The sequence below is a fragment of the Pipra filicauda genome, unplaced genomic scaffold (genome assembly GCF_003945595.2).
Source record: "Pipra filicauda isolate LSUMZ 115617 unplaced genomic scaffold, ASM394559v2 scaffold292_size926685_pilon, whole genome shotgun sequence".
NCBI lineage: Eukaryota > Metazoa > Chordata > Aves > Passeriformes > Pipridae > Pipra > Pipra filicauda.
Genome location: NW_024104412.1, coordinates 640,635 through 658,315, shown reverse-complemented (window position 1 = coordinate 658,315; position 17,681 = coordinate 640,635). Strand labels below are relative to the sequence as shown.

At 43.6% G+C, this 17,681-nt stretch overlaps 1 protein-coding gene across 1 annotated transcript in view; it reads right to left on the bottom strand.

The window, feature by feature from the left end:
- PARVB (parvin beta) overlaps positions 1-17,681 on the bottom strand; it is a 50,844-nt gene that overhangs the window by 12,274 nt on the left and 20,889 nt on the right. The window contains exons 3-8 of the mRNA XM_027730172.2: positions 16,832-16,902; positions 9,718-9,820; positions 7,999-8,139; positions 7,243-7,358; positions 2,208-2,266; positions 427-446 (exon numbers count right to left, since the gene is read on the bottom strand). Of these exons, the coding sequence (XP_027585973.1) occupies positions 427-446; positions 2,208-2,266; positions 7,243-7,358; positions 7,999-8,139; positions 9,718-9,820; positions 16,832-16,902 (510 nt within the window). The remainder of the gene's footprint in view (positions 1-426; positions 447-2,207; positions 2,267-7,242; positions 7,359-7,998; positions 8,140-9,717; positions 9,821-16,831; positions 16,903-17,681) is intronic.

Below are 17,681 nucleotides of genomic sequence, written 5' to 3'. Positions count from 1 at the left end.
GAAAAAAACCTAAATGCAAGCTCTTGGCAGCAGCACCAAAAAAAACCCTGTTTTTCGTTTAGAAGACCAGACCTACAGTTGGTCAGGCCTAAATTCTAAGTTCTAGTGAATACAGAGGAGCTGTACATGGCACTCCAGACCTCAGTGTCTTTCCTGTAGTGAGGGGCTCCTGCTCATTACTCACAAATTAAACACAGCAGAGACCAGTGTAAAGGGCACAAACAGTATCCTGGAGGGTCTGGTTCCACCCATTATGCCCCACATCCATGTGGAGAAACAAAACCTGCCCCCTCAACACATTCCAACCCCCATGGAATTGCTCAACCCATTGCCTTGATCTGCTGAAAGAAACCAGACCAGATGTCTGTGCCTGACACAAATAATAATAATAATAAATAAATATTCAGAGTCAACTTTGTTACTCACCAAATCTTCCCATCATCATCCTGCAAGTCAGAGCATTCAGAAACATCAGGTTAGTTCACGAATAATCACTTTGAAAAGACAAGAGCACGGGCTCAACAGGCCTTTTCCTGCAAGATTTTTTCTGCTTTTCCCAAGGGCCAACCACTCCTACCAAAGCCAGGAGGCTGAGCATGTCACAGACCAGACCCAACGTGCTGCAGGAATGTCCCCAGAACACCAGTGATGCCAGGGGGGGCACATTTGAAAGGAATAGAAATTTGTAATTATATTTTACAAATAATTATATTTTACACAATTATATTTTACACATAATTGTGATTTCTTATCCATAACAATTTTGATGACGGAGGGTGAATGAATAAATGTGTTTCTGTGCACATTTCCCACAAATACAGGCATCAGTCACTAACCCCCACAGCTCAGAAGCACAGTTATCTGTCCCACTTTAACCTGTTTTCTCTGAAGAAAGAAAACATACACCATATGTGGATACTATGCAGATAAAACTGCCAAATCTGAAATATTTACACAGCCAGTGACATCAGCAGACATGTGCAGATGTTTATCAGCTGAGAATCAGGCCCTGATTTGCACAAAGGAATCTGAAAGCGTGCAGTGAATGTTGGATTTTGCTGATCACTGCATTTTCCACGGCTATTCTTGTATCTGGGCATGCAACACATTAAACAGCAAACCTCTTAATACTGTGTAATATTAAATAGCTTCACAAAATATATGTATAAACACACATGCAAATGTGTAAACATCTTGCTAAAAAAAGTGCCTAAGCCCCAGTCTGCAGATTACATCTTACAAACCACATGTGAGGGAGAGGACAAGCCAAACCCCATTGTTCAAGAGCACAGGAGTGAGGGGAGGAATTCTGGCCCACAAACCCAAGGCAGAGCCCTGATCCTACAAAAAACCCCCACTATGAGACCTTTAATGTCCACGCAGAGACGTTATGATCTCATTTTTGAGCGTTTCCATCTGAAAGACCTTCCCCCCCTGAGCTCAGCCACATGGTACTTCATTTATCTTCAAAGCCAGGGGAAGCTGAGCCAACTCTACAGGGAGCCAATACTCTGATAATCTGAGGGAGGGCTCATGTAAGCCCCTCTTAGATGAGTTGCCTTCAGGCCACGTGAGGGAAAATCTCAGCTTTCATTTGCAGCCAAAATGCGTGTCTAGCCTTCTCCTTACAAAAAAGGACTGTAAAAACATAAAGCAAAGTACTCTGGTGCAAAAAAAATGGGGAGGGAATGGGGTTTATTTATTCAGTTTGGTTTTGCTGAGCTCTAGTCCTGAGCTGAAAACAGAGATCTCTGACGTACCTCTCAAGACTGAAGTGATACCCCGTTTAAAACACCCTTACAGTTTTCATGGGGTGTCACTTCAGTTTTGAGAGACTGGTCAAAGAATTGCCTTTTGTCAAACTAATTCTTCCCCAAAATATCTACATTAACCCTTCACCTGAGAGAGAAAACAGTACTGTGCAGAAATCAGTTATATATATATCTGCCTGCAGAAGGCAGGGGGGGAAAAAACAGCTCTCAAAGGTCACTTTTCCATTAAAAGCTTCCGTGACACAGGAATTTCCAGAGGACACTTCTCCTTTGTAACGTATTTCCAGAGACCAAGTCATTTCTAGATAGTTAAAAAAGCACCACGTTAAGGGACTTTGTTAATTTAGCAAGGACGGAGGGGAAGATTAAATTTAATCTTTATAAATTTGGTCTCACATCAGGCACCACCGACACACCAAAGTGCTTCGTGCTTACTCTGTCGTGGTCGTCAGCTCCTCTGAAACATGAGTGGTCTGCAGGAGGCCTTCACGTTTCTGGAAAGGAAGGCGGAGTTAGAAACTTGAGAATTTAGGAAAGGAGAAGCTCCTTAGGGGCCCTGCAGCGTTCAGAATGCCCGAGGAGAAAACTGGATGAAGCACACTCCCTAAAAGCTCTGCAGAGGGAGAGGTGAGACCACTGACAGAGGAGGACTCGCTCCCAGCACAGTGGCATTTCTCAGGCTGGCAGCCAGATGGATGTTTGGGAAATGCATATATCCACCTGTATGTGCAGCCAACTAACTCACTAACAGTCCTCCTCCAGAGACCAGAGTGAACACTGTGCCTGGAACACAGTCCAAGGAGTTTGGCAGCCCCATCTCAAATCCCCCAAGAGATTTGAACGTTCAGGTCACGGTGGCAACCAGCAACCTGACACAACTGGCAGCCTGGCTCTGCAGAGAGGCCTGGGGCTGAAATCACAGGGATGGCTGCCCCCAGACCAGGGGTGTGCTGGCAAAGCTCCCCAGGCACGAGGGTGGCTCTCACACAGCTGACAGGAACACATCCTCCAAGGAAACGCAGGGAGCACACAAAGCTCAACCAGTTTCATTTTACAGCAAATTGTATTTCCCTGACACTTGGTCTTCTCTCCTTGGGATAATTTTCTGCATGAACAAGGGGCCTCCTACCCAAGTGGGAGTTAGCAGGTGGTGAGAATGAGTTTCAAAACAGCTCAGAGGCTGGAAGTGCTTTCACCCGAGTGAGAAACTTGCTTAACACCTCTGTGGGTTCCTTTCAAAACCACGGGATACAGCTTTATGCCTGGATGAAGGCATTTCTTTCCTCCCTTCCCTTCCCTACACTCAAAAAGCTGACTCAAAAGAGCTCAAATCTCAGCAGCCATCTAGGAACCAGGGCTGTCAGGATGACTTATGGCAGGGTTAATAAAGCTTGAGAGCTCAGGTAAGCAGGGAAACCACCCCCCCCCAAGGCACGAGCTCCGCGCACGTTTTCCACCTCAATCTTTTTCACCAGCTGAACCCCAAGCGAGAACTTATCAAGGGGAACAGCTTTGAAGAGGAACACATCCTTCCCCAGAAGCAATCTAAGAAATAAAAACCGAAATCCAAAAAGCCCGTGAGAAGAACTCCTGCCCTCAAGATGAAGGCAGGGCTGCTCTCTCGGGGAGCCTGGCTGGCAGCACGGGGGGAGCTGTGCTCTCCTGTTGCTCTGCTGTTCCAGCTCCGTGCCTGACTGGGCCCTGGGCTGGATGCTGCCAGCTGGCCATGTCTCCACAGCCCCTCACTTCCCTATCATCCATATATCTCATCCTGGGAATGGTGCCAGGAGGGCTGGTGGAACGAGCCAGGATGACACCATGGATGGAAAAACAAGGGAGCTCCTGACAGGGCAGAGTTTTCTCGCACACAGAACAATGTTGTCTTTGTTCCATCCCACCACTTCATGAACACAGGGCTCTGGACCTTCCGGGCACCACAAACCCAGGCAAAGGTGCTGCAACCTGTGAACAAAAGCTCAGCAACCGGTGAGCAGAGAGTAACTCCTCCAAATGCTGGATAAGGAAGAGGAATGGATGCCAACATTGACTTCACAGCTGGTGGAAAAGGCAGCATTTCTGTGGAGCCCCCTCTGAGGCAGCTGCCCACACAGCAAGCCCGGTCCCCTGGCCTTGCAATCCAAAAGCAAATGTCATTCCTAGATAAAAGTTTGATTCCTCGCGCCACCGGCACCAGACACATTTATCCTTCCTCCTGCCTCGCCTCTGACCTTTCAGCCTGCAACTCAAGACTCAAAGGGAATTACTGTAAAAATACCTCGGATCTCCCAGCAGCACCAAGGTGGGCCATGCTGCAGTTTTAAAAATGAGGATGAGGAAAGGCAAGTGCAAAAGGCAGCGATTCCTGAGCCTTGCAAAGATAACCCACACAGTGAGCCCGAAGGACAATTTCTACCCTTAGCCTGAAGGACCATTTCTACACTTACTTCTGTGGACTTTTTTGCTTTTCTGAATTAAGGTAATTTTTTCACCGTGCAAGTTTACGTTTCAAATATCAGGCAGCAGAATCATCCGGAAGGAAAAAACCTCAGGATTCTCACTTCTCACTGGGAGCACACACTGAAACCACAAAGTTTTCTCCCTACTCTCACTGAGGAAGGCTGGAATTACAGGCATATGCTGAGTGACACCAATATTAAAACATGTGTCATCTTAGACTCTTAACTCAGCACCGAGAGTGGATTTTAAGAGGATTTTAAGTCCTGAAGGCCCACTTACACCCTTGTTTTGCTGGGACACTTCTTGTGTAACTTCTGCATACATTGCCATGGTTACACAGTTTTGTATTTCACACAATAAAACAGCAAGATAACTAATTCTGGAGGTTGACTTCAAAAAGGCTTGAAAGTAACTACATTTCAGGAACTCTGCTCTTGAGTCTTGCTACATCATGGTGCCCATTATAAAATAATAAGAACAAAAGTGTTTTTCTCCTGGTTTAGTCTTGTAGTTGCTCTGTGTGATATTGAAAGACAGACAGGTAGGGAAAGGTTTTTCCTGGCAAGGGAAGGTAAAACAGAAAGTCCTTTCCAAAATGCCTGTGGGTTCCCAAACTCCAAATCAACTATTTTTCATTAAAAAGGAAATACAGCACCTTAGGAAAGTCTCAGTCTGTCACCTCAAGATCCTAAAAGAATTTGAAAGAAGGGCAGAATCACCACCAAACCGTGGAGATCTGGATAAACACTTTCCATGTTGGACACTGGTGCCATAATATTATCTCATTTTATGGAGAGGGACAGTAAAAATAAGAGAAGAAAAAGCCCACAAGGTCCTAAGGTGTTCTGCACTGCTCTGGGACATGGAAATGCACGTTCTGCTAAACCAGAATGACTCTTCTTTTTGTAGTGCCAGCACAGTCCTCCAGGGCAAGAAGCACCTCAGGGATCTGCACAGTGTGAGGAGGGCTCAGCAAAGCTGACACTGATAATCCTTAATGTCAAAGTTCCCCATGAAAATGAGACTTAACTAGTTGAGTTTCAGTGTGGGTGTGTTCTTGCCCAACACTCCCACATCTTGCATGGTGCTCTTGCTGTGGGGTCAGTTCTGCAAGGCTTACAAAGAAATCACTTAGACCATTTATTAGTCCCCTCAAGTGCGTCTTCAAGCAAGAAGAGGCACCTAAATGACAACCTCTTAGAGCAGACACCTTATGTTAACTGTGATCTAGTTTGACAGAACCTTAATCACTATTAGGATATGTAATAAGAGATCATCTGACAATAAATTGATAATAAAAGTAAGAATCTCAATTTTCTTCCTCATTACCATTCTGTTTGCCATTAGTATAACAAAGGCTAAATAAAATCCATTTCAAGAGATCCACGCTACTGAACCAGCATATATTTCAATTTACCAAATGTAGGATAAAAGCTATTGTTCCAGAAGAAACATGCTTCAGTGTGCCTTGCTTTGCATTTAAATAAACAAAGCTGAGGAGCTGTAAGCTTTTCCTAGCAGTGGGTTAGGGGGCTGAAACAAGCCTCCTCTTGCACGGGGCCAGCTGAGCAAGGCTCACAGCCAGCGTTGCCAAAACCATCCCCAGGCTCTGAGGTCCAAGAGCAAGAGCTCACAGCCTCTTGGCTTTAAATTAACTCTCAGTGCACCAGTGCCCTGGCCCCTCCAGGCACTCCCTTGGGGACTCAGGTGTTGCTCTTTCCCTCTTCCCCACTTTTTGTCAGTCCTTACCTCATCCTGTCTTCACCTCAGCCCTCCCCAGTCTCAAGGGCAGGGACTCTGGTGAACCAGATGCTCCCAGGAGGTGTCTCCCCTGTGTCCCCCCGACAGGAAAAGAGGTGACAACACCTTCTCCACAGCCTTCCCTCTGCTGCAGAGGTGGAGGGGTCTGAAGCCTGGACTAGGGAGGCTTTACCTCTCTAACTGAGGGGTTTGCTCTGACTTTGCAGTTGCAGAAGCCACTTCGCAGGGTTTGAAAAACCAGCTTATATTTACATGTTCCTCCTTATCTTTCCAAGACAGCCAAAAGAAATTTGAAAAGAAATCAGTCTCCTATTTACATTCGTGTTACTTTATAACTACTACTACAGCAGCCTGAAAGCAGTTCAAAATCACCTCTTCAAGATAACACACACATTTATTGTGAGCCAGGGAGCATCCATCGGTTCCTCATTTACATGACACCCTGTCCCTCTAGAGCATTCAGGCAGGCAGCCTGGAAAATGCCATTATTTAAATGTAAAACAAAATGAGGCTCTTGCCTAATCAACCATCCCTGTGAGGGGACCCACACTGGCAGAGCAGAGTCTGAGATCACTTTATCTTCTTTATTCTTCGAAGGAATGGCACTTGCAGAGCCTGCTGCCAGTGGCTGAGCCTGCCTTGGGACCAGAGGACTGAGTGCCACGGCAGAGAAAGGAATAACCAGAGGAGTATCTAGGGCAGGAGGGAGGAAGTCAGGGTTGCCTAGGTCAGATCTCTCCTCTATATCTAAGGAAAGCTAACAAAAACACAAAGGCTGTGAGAGGAATGATGAAAGTCTGTCAGGCATGCCAAGGAAAACAGCATGTCTAAGTCTGCACATGAAGTCATTGGGGGAAAACAACACCAGCAACAGGCTCCCCAGGCTGGGGGGATCCTACGTGCTGGAACTCCTTCCTGTGCTGCTTGTGTTTCAGTGCCTCCTCTACAAAAAATGCACGGCAAAAAAAATCCATTAAAGAGACAGAAATTACAGGCACGAGGCTCTCTTACACAAAATCCCATTTTTCCCCTGCTGCTGGAATAGCAAATGGTGGTCCCAAGCATGTCAGAGAGTGATGTTCTCAGGATCATGTGTAAGCACACACAGCGCAAAAATGCCTTCCCAGGACAAACAACTGGGACATATATTCTCTAAATGGCAAGAGATCAGGGGCAATGGATGGGAGCAGCCCAGGCCTGCAAAACCAGAGTGATAAATGATGGTTTTTCCCATCAGTTTTTCCATACTCACCCTCACAACCACCACTTGCACAGACACGTGTTCAGGCAGTCGGATGGGAGCCCGGAAATGCATTGCCAAAGCCACCAGCAGGTGAAGAATGGAAATCAGGTTCTTGCCATGGATTGCTGCAGGGAACAAGGAAAATGGAGCAAATAAAAGAATGCTGAGGCCTTATTTTAAACAAACAGCTCTGGGGAAAAAAGGCAGCGAAAAATGCCTTTGGTGAAAAGTCTTTTTTTCTTTTTATGCTTCTTCCCCTTTTCCCTAAATTGGTAATACCTGAAATACAATTCTGAAGGTAGCAAAGCCTAGATTCAGCCCTTCCTTTAAGCTACATGCCTAACTTACAAGTCCAGACCCTTCAGCTCCCTCTCTGTCAGTGAAGACAGGCAGCCTCCGTCACTGTACTGGAGGATACTGGAGAAAACTGCTTTTTGCAGACTTTGAAGTGTTAACACAAGCTCTGATGTCTGTAAGAGATGAAACTCTTTCACCACGTGTGTAAAGGGGCTGCTCAAATTCCATTCTCACTTTTGGGTTGTAACAGGCCATGCTGGAACAGAGGGCTTGAACAAGTTACCTCAACTATCCTACAGACACACCTGTCTGCCCTTAAAGGCCAAAGAAGAAGGTCAAAGTTACAACCACAAATAAGGAAATAATTTTTAAAAGCACACTGCATCACAGAGAGTATGATCAGCCTATCAATTGTCATCCCCCTCCTTGCCTGGGAAGCTGAGACAGAAAACACAAGAGAGTCCTTACAGTCAACATTCCACTTGATTGTCCAGCCGTGGGGTCGGAGTAAATCATGGACAGCTTCCAAGACCGTCTGCAGCTTTTGTTTCTGACCAATTTCAGACTGTGTCACTTCTGCCACGTTCAGTTTACGGTCAGCCAATTTTTCTGCGTTTGAAAAAAACATCCAAAAAAACCCCAAAAAGAACAGGCAAAACCAGATTAAACAAGGTCCTGGGTGGAAATAACAAGCACAGACCACTGGGCAGAGCAGGACTCCGCTACAAGTTTTCTAAGGGAATTATTTTCCTCGGAAAGAAAAACAGCTGAAAGCAAAACTTTCATCAAGAGCGTGTCGGTTCCAACAACAATGTGACAAAACCCAACATGCTCATCAATCAGGTGTCAAAAGACACAACAACTTTCAGCCAGGCATCAAGTTAGTAATAGTTTTAATTGTACCTCCCAGTTCCTCTCACTGCTGAAAAGCATTTGGCACAGCACAGCCTTCACCAAACAAGGAATCTGTACAAGTTTAATGGACTTGTTAATTAGGACAAAAAAATGGGAAATACTGTGTGAATATTTACTGCAGCTTGCTAAGCTTTGTTTCAAGTTAGCCAAAGGTGTGAATTCAAGCTGAAGCACACTTTGCATCCTCAAACCCTCAAGAGTTATGGACTCATCTGAGCCACAGATTTGTGCTGCCCTAGGGGAACTAATTCAAGGGAGTAAGTTGGTACAGTCTTGTCATGTCGTTGTCACTTCATGGTTGATTACTTCCAAAAACGAACTAATGCAGGAAAATCTGTAAAAATGACACCAGTAAAATTTCTATTTTGTTTCTGTAACATAATTATTTGTGGCCAAAGTCACAGAAAAGTCATTCTTCTCTTCCTCTGCACTGTGGAGCTGCAAAGACACAGGAGTTGAATTTTTGTAAAAAAGAAAAAAGAAGGGAGCTGAGGAAGGGGGGGTGTGTTCTTCCAGCCATCAGAGCAATGGGAACAGCTGATTTCTGTTCTCCCTCCACCCCGAGGAAAAGTCATCTCTCTGGGAGGTCAGAACTGGTTGGACATATTCCAGTTATATCCTATTCCACTCTTGAAAACAAAAAACATACTTCACCAAAACTGTTTTCACAAAATGGGATGGCCTTCAACTCTAAAGATGCCTTCAGAAACCTCTCAGAGTTATCAAAACCTACTGTTCCAATAATGGAAGTGTTTCTGCTCTCAAGTTCAAGAGTATGTTTCTTCTGGGCATTTCTCCTAGCTGAAGATCAATATTTCTTTCTTTTAAAGTGACAGAAAAACAAAAGCACTCTAGTAGTCCAGACGGAAAAGACTTGGAGGTTATCAACTCACAAATACTTCGAACATTTTGACTGTTTCTATGAACCTAAAGTAGGAATTTTTTATCAATATCTGAATAATATTAATGGGAAAAATGTTGCTTAGCCAAGATGCCTTTTAATCTTTTCTAAACCGACTACCAAAACATGCAAATATTATTTTAAATTATTTCAGATGTTTTTCTGTTAGTCCATGAAACCTGGGAATTCTCTGGATTTCCTGCCTTCCCAGCGGATGGAGAAGCTGACACTGCAGCTATCACTGAAAGAAGGTGCATCCCTGGTGGGGTGGTGCATTACTGCACAGCCCTGCTGCTTCCTGCAGCTTTGGAAGAGATTAATTTTGGGCCCCTTCCAGTTTTTGGGGGGCATCTTCTCCTGTGTGAACTCACCCAGCAGCTTCTGCAGCACCTGCCCATCGTAAAGGTCCTCCTCGAGCTGCTTGACAATGATCCTCTCCTCCACCAGCACATCATTAATCCAGTCAATCAGAACCTGGAAGGACAGAAAAAGGAGGCAAATGTCAAAAAATAATGACTGAAATAGGTTCCTTTCATATCATCAGGAATATAAAACAAAGGAAAAGTAACCATAAGCTTTTCTGTTTCCAAATAAGAGCCGAGATAAAAACAATGGAGTAAAAGCATCTCTTTGTCCCTTATGATTTTTAACTCAGGTCTTGACAGCACGGCAATTTTAGTGCCCTCTATTTTTCCTCAGTAGAACATCTCCTTATGGCACCAATTCCACAGCAAATAACAACAGGCAGCTCTGCAGCAACAGCCTTTGCTGGAGTCTGTGTTCTTCAGGTCCCAAAAACCTGTTTCTCTGTGAACAGCAGACCTGTCAAGAGATGCCAACAGTCCCATGCTCCTACTATTATTTATCTCCCTGAATAAATGTGAATAATGTGCCAGAAAAAAGAGCTTCAGAAGGGACAGAGTGACCACTTTTACAAACAGCAGCTCAGGAGGTCCAGTAGCTGCATCTCTGTCCTTAGCAAGAGGACAAGGCATTTTATCTTAGGCTGGTGCAGAATACAGAAGTCCAGGACTAAAATCTTGGTCAGACTGATCCAATAACCATCCTACAACCTGTAACAGTCCCAATATGCTGAATACCATAGCTGTGATAACCATTCAATCACCTGCAAAACAGGAATGAAGACAGAGAACCTTTAAAAAGCAAAGGAACTGAGTTAAGTTTTGCAGGTGCCAAAGATAATAATTTCCAAACAGTCAGAGGAAAAATAGCCTCTGTTTGATGCTGGCAGTAGTGCTTTCCTCCAACTTATTAGGTGGAAAATTAAATTGCTTCTGCAAAAATAATATAGTTCTGTGGGAAGAGACATGGTGTTAATTCCTGCTAATTCCTTGGTTCTATAGGAGGAGGAGAATATTGCCAACCACAGACATGACAAACCCATTAACTAGAGCCACCTTCATTTAAAAATTCTGCCGTTTTTAATTTGCTTCATATAAAATTGAGGACTCTCTAAATTCATTTTCTGATTAGACACCACGCTTTTGCCTCTTCTTGGCAGCCACGACCACAAAGAAAATGTGGGGGTTTAATACACAAAGAAGTGCAAACCAAAACAGTAGACAGTCTTGACTGGAAAACACCCATCTTGGGAATCCTGTATTTGAATATATTGGTCACCAGGACATTTAAATAAATCAGGCTGGCTACTGATGTTCATTCAGTCTACAAACCTCAAGGAAGTTTTTCTAGGCACAGAAAAACTGTGTCCACAAAGTGTCCACAAAGAAGTTTACAATCCCAACGTGAAATACTAATGCCATATCTTTAGTACTTCAAAAACACGCTGAAAACCTGCAGGGATGAAAGTCAGCTCTAAAAACAGTAAGCAACAGTGTGTAAGTGGCAAATTTTAGCTGGGAGATGTGGCAATCAATCAATTCACTGATCAGCATCAGTGCTCGTGTGTGTAAATCACTTTGGCCCTCTAAAAATCTCAGTAATAAAAATGACTCCTCCAAAGAGCTTTCATTGCAAATAAAAGGTTTTCTGGTAAGTTATTCCCTATTCAATACCAGCAAAAGAAATGCAAGAAGATGCAGCCTAAAATAAAAGAGTTGGCAGAGCTCTGCTCTGCAGGTGGGGAACCACGACCACGTTAGCAGAGAAAACTCCAATCAGCTACTCCTGTATTTTTCAACCTTTTCCAAGGGATAGAAGGACACCTGTGGTAAAGGGCTGGAGAGAGACATGACACAAGTTAGGATTACCACAGCTCAAAGACAATGAGAAGCACAGTAACATTTTCACCTCCAAAAGTTCGCCAGAAAAACGAGTCCTAAATAACAAGACAGTTTCTCGTCCCAATTCCAAAATGATACAAGTTTGACACACATCCACACCCACAGAAAAACAACTGAAGAAATCAAAATCCCAAAAGACTTAGGTCTGCCGTGACATTTACTTCTCAAAATTATCTGAAGCCCAGCTGAAATTATCATTTGATAATTCGATCTCATTACAGTTCCTGTAAGAAGAGGCTGGAATTCAAGAAGTCCTCAAAAGCCTTGTTAAAGGAAGGCTCAGGATGCTGAACTACTTGAAACCATTAATTAACGTTTTATTTTGTCTGTCTCATGCTAAATGGTATTGAAGCCAGAATCCAGAAAATGCCAAGGAATTAAAAATAAAAGAATGAAACTCTGGAAGTACCTTCTAATATGGGGCCCAACATCCCATTTACAAGAGTGTAGGCACAAAGAAATCATGAAGTGGCTTTGGACAGAGGGTGTTAAAAAAGGGAAATACTTACACTATGTGCTAATTAAATGTTTCACAAAAATTTAGCACTGAAAACTTTAGGCAAAAAGAAGTACATAAAAGAGATACAAATTAAACAAGGTCTAGCCATAGTTATTTTATTCTTTTACTATGTCAGCACATGAATGTAAGAAAAATATCCCAAAGAACATTCTAACTTCTTCAGTACACAGAGTACAACTCCAGCTCCACTATAAAAAATGAATTTTCAATTTATATTTAAGGAAAAAAAAAAATCCTTTTTTTTTTCTGTAACAGTCATTGAAGACTGGTAACTGCTATAATTAAAAAAATCCCAAACAAACCCCCAAAATTTGCTGCTCCACCTCATGATTTCTGGATTATGTTTCATTAGGAGCCTGGACAGATCTTCCTGCACAGATTTTTTTAACTTTTACAAAGGAAATAAAGCACCAAGTTGCTTACTGAAATGAAGGACATGCAGAAATACTTTGCGACTCTGCTCCCAGAAAGTCTCTTTGTAGTGCCTCCTTCATGCAAGAGCAGAAAAACAGTCAATAAACTGAATGTCTAAAAATTTAAACAGCTTGATACAGGCCCAGAGAAATTGGTGGGGAGCAGAGAGAGAATTTTTCCTATGCATGAAAACATGTTTAACTGCACCTCTCCTTCCTTCTGGAGAAGCCACTCCAACATCCCACATGATTTTCAATGCACCTGAGACTCATCTTCTTTTTCAGTACACAGAAATGTTTGTTAAGTCACTTAATTTTACTTCACAAAAAAGCTGCTTTTCTATAGTGTCTGGGATTAGCAGTGTGGTTTTATAAATACAATAACCATGACTGAAATGTCACGCACATCCACGCTCCCACAAATCACTTCTGACCCGTGTCAAGTGCTCAGACACATATGTTTGTAATAAAATGTCCAACAGTGCTTTCAACTCTCACACATCTCTTTATTGCATCGTTTTTCAGACGAATCCAAGTGTCTGCTCACACCAGCCACGTCACATTAGTGGGCTGGGGACTGGAACTGGCCACGAGGCAGACAGCTGAAACAAAGGAGGGCTGGAACTCCAGCAGGAAAAACGAGCCTGGCTAGCACAACTTGTTTGTTTAGCTGATGAAAGAGGGGGTTTTTCCATCAAACTCCACCAGGTTTTGTTCTGCAGGCTGGCTGCTCCCCCGGCACTGAGGGGAGTTCAAGGGCAGAAGGAGCCCCCCAGTCACCACTGCACACATGGACAAGAGGAAAAACACCACAAAACACATGAACACATCTGGCACAACGGGAAAACAGGAAGCCCAGTCACCAAAAACAGCAAAGAAAGAAAACCTTGGTTTCGGTGACCCTCTTCCCCTCAACTTCTGGGGGAATCAGGAAGCAGAGATCAAAGCTATGGAAGCTCGACTGGCTTCAGGGTTGAGCAGGGAAATTACTACTAAAAATTCATATTTTTATGCCTGTGGACTAACCACAAAGCACTGGCAGCCTGGAAACCAAGAGAAGGCTGCTTCTTTCCAAAAGAGCACTTAGGAAGCACAGTTTCATCTGGACACATGTGAAACCCTCCCAAAAGGACAGTGGCATCTTTTCGCTTTTCTCTTCACCTCAGCAAATCTCAAAAAGCCATAAAATTAAGACATGGAGAAAGGTGGTATCCTCCAGGACACTGAATATTTTACCACAAGTGGGAATGTTTACTCATTTCAGGCAGCATGTAGAGCAGCAGTGTTTGGATCTGTATGAAGTTTAGATGAGGCTTTAGAGGCCAAAAGTTGTAGCAGTATCAGCCAATCTCACAGAAGACTTTGCAGGGAGGGAAAACATCTTGCAACTGTGACTTGCTGCCTTTTGTCAAGGCACTTTCAGACAGGACCCAACTCTTGCAGGCTGCTGCTCTTAAATTTTGTATTCAATCAGTAGAAGCTCTTTTTTTTGTATTTTTCTTACTGAAACACTGCAAATGAGAAACCTCTAGGAAATCTGCCACTTTTGTTGAAGTATCTTTCTTTTCAAAGCCTGTGACTCAATTCCTACAGTTTGTTAACCCAATTATGTTCAGGATGGCAACCAGCAATGAAGCTTTTTGAAACTTTTACTCTTCAGCCATATCTGAACCAGCAGGAGGAAAAAAGATTCCCTCCACCTTTATACACAATACACAAAGAAACACGCACAAAGAAACACACGCCAAGGAAAGCACACGTAGATTAGCAACTTTTTTTTGAAGTATTCAAAAGAGAGCCAGAAGAACCCCCAAGCACTCTTTACAATTAGTGACATGGACCAGCCAGAGGAACTTGATATATTAATGGAAACTGAATTTTAATCAGATTCACAATAATATATAGAATAAAACCTTGACTCTGAAGTATAAAAGAAGAAACAATATATCACAGGACATCTCTAATCACAAAACAGCCCAAACTTATAATTGAAATGCTTACTTTAAGTTAGTTGTGCATTTGGCAAATACTGGGCAATGAGGACATGAAGTCACACATTTCAGACACCAGAAATAGAGTATTTTGTGAATAAAATATTTACACACATATATATATATAAATAAAACCAATAACTCATGCCTTTCCCTCATCTGTATTTTCACCTTTAGGTCTGTTCAGCCACGTACCAAACTTTTGACTACACACAGAGCAAATGGAGTGAGGAAGAAAAGGCTGCTGGCCACAGACGGAACTTAGTTGAACACCGTGTCTGTTTTTAGAATATTGTCCATGATGGTAACAAACAACACTTCCAGGCATAATGCTTTTCATATGTGCAAGAAGACTTAAAGCAGGCACTTCTGCATCCTCAACTAAGCAGCCTTCAGAAAGGGGATTCGCCGTATATTTGCTTTAATAATAATAATAAGAGTGAGGAATGAGGCTTTTGGTTGTGTTTTTCTTCTGCTGCTCCCTCCACGTCACCACACTGCTCCACAATCTGTGTCCCTGTCAAAATCCCTTCCCAACGCACATAATTCCTGTGGCGTGAGGTTAGGGGGAATTAAACCAACATTTGGTGGAGACAAAGGGGCGCTGAAGCAGCACCAGCAGCAGATCTCTCTGCTGCTTCCTTGCTCTGGGATCCTCTCGCCCAGCTGCCAGAGCAGACACGCTCGGAGTCAGGGATGGCAAAGCACTGGCACGTCTGACTCTGGTGCTGAAAGGGATTTGGGCTGGCACCAACCAAGCCAAGCCAGGCTGCCAAATTTCCAAAGGCATGAGGGCTCTGTGGCTGCTATTGACACATTCTTCTCTGAGGGGAAAACACAGAGGGAGCCACTTTGAACTGTAACAACATCCCTCTATTCAAGTTCTCGCTCCTCTCCAGTCTGTGGAGATCTTTCATTTCAAGCTCTGTGGGGCAGGCAGCCTTTCCTGCTGGCTCTGTACAGCAAATTACTTACTTGGGGCTCTTGGAAAACGCCATCAGCCACGGAAGAACAGAAAATAAGGAATAAATTGCTCATTTTTCCGCATTATCCAAACTCTGTACCATCAAATAAGTTCTGCAAACATAATTCAGACCTCTGCCTGCCTTGGAGATTCCCACCAGCACAGTGTGAATTCACACCAACACAGCTGAATCTCTGCAAAAACTCTTGACTGCTGAGGGGTATGCTGATAATTAGCAATTACCGAAATTACACAGGTTCTCTACAGGACACATCTCTCCTTTGAGGATGATCCCAAGGAAACAATCTCCAGTTCCACGGCCTCTCTCTTTGTCCAAGTGCAAACTGGCCTGGTGCCCCAGAGCCTGGCTCTGCAACGTGCTGTAAGCACTCAAGACACGTTCTCAAGTGCTGCTCTAGCCATGGATTTCTCTGCTCCTGAAGCTTTTCAGGCTTTTAATCTGAAAAATATAACCTTGCTGGACTATGACATCCGGGCAGGACTCACCAACTCTTATTAAAAACAGGAAAATTCCCGATTTAGAAGCAATTGTGATCTCAGCATTAAGTCTCCTGCACCACAGAGTGCATCTGGTTCCTTCACTGCAACAACTCCTGTTCAGCTGTATTATTCAAGATAATATCACTGCTCCACTTGCAAAGAAACCACATTACATGTGGGAAGAGTGATGCAAGACCACTGCACCTTTTGAGAGAATTAATGGATTTAGGTGCTAACAAAGAAAGAATGTGCAAATTCACTTCATTTAAAACCACAATGTAATCCAGGTGAATTAGGATAACCACAAAATTTGAGCACGGCTCCTTGCTGAAGTCGGTTTGATGTGGTTTTGTAACCCTAAAGATGTTATTGCAGTGATAATAAGAGATCACTGGGCTTATTTTAGAGATGAGAAGTTTGCTGAGGCGTTCTGTGAGCCGTGTGTGTGCAGTCAGGGTGCACAAGGACTCCAGAGGGGAATATGCCACAGCTCAACCCCTGTGTGGAGAACAGAATACACTACCTCAAATTTTCAGTCCCACCCAGATACAGCTGTGTTGTTGTTTCCAACAAAAATAATTTTTATAATTACTTTAAAACAATAAAGAGAAAGTGTAGTGGTAAGTAAACTGAGGCCACAACACAGGGCACTCTGACATGTTTGTGTCTCTCTCACTTGCTTTCAGCCTTACCTTGTCGATGACCTTCACCTCAGTTTTCACAGATACACTGCAGTAACAAGCTGCTGTTTATTGTGGTCCTGATTTGAAAGGTTTTTAACTGCAAATCCCTCGTTAAAGATTTGAAGGAGGACAAAACATTGATCTCCTACCTTGATCAGCTCTTTGAACTTGGGGTCTTCCTTTGAGTTGGGATCAATCATGGTGCGCTCCTCGTTCTCCTCTGCCCAAGGAAAATGGGAAACCTCAGTGGGATCAACTCCAAACACGCAGTGCAACAATTCCTACTCATCGAGGGGCCTGTCAGCTGATGGACAAGTGACAGTGCCCACTCATCATCTTAGCAAGGGAGTGTCTGATGACCAGTGTCAGGCAATTTTAGGGACACACAGAAAGATAACACAGCCCTACTTCCCTAAAATAAGACTGTTTCCACTGATTGATCTCCCCTGCTCTGTGCAGAATGCTTCAGGAAAATCACTGTCCTCATGTGGGGCATGTTAATAATAGCACAGCAAAAAGTGCAGTCAACTACTTTTCTCCTTCTCCTAGATTTGGATTTCACTCCTGTTTGAAAACACCTGTCCCAAATGACAGCACCTGAGTTTCACTACAACCAGTGAAACTGGGCTGAGTGTTTGTGCCTCCGTTCTCTGGTTCCCTGAAACTTGGTCAGACGTGGCCCTGAGTGCAGGAACTCCCTCACCTTTGGAAAACAAAATTACCCCACTTTTTATCAGTACTTGTGTATGGGGGAAGAACATAAAATAAGATTTTGCAGGTGTAAAGTCTTCTACTTCTGCTGCTGAGATGAAGATATGTTACAAGTGCTCTCCAATGGCCAGAAGGACCAGTGTAAGAGGCATGAACACAAAGAGTGATTTTTAAAAGGGATGAAATGTTGGTAGCAAAATCCACTTGAGCTCAATAAGGCTAAAAACCAAACCTTTGGCAGAATTACCTTCACAACAGCACACATGGACACGTGAGAAACCCCCAGGA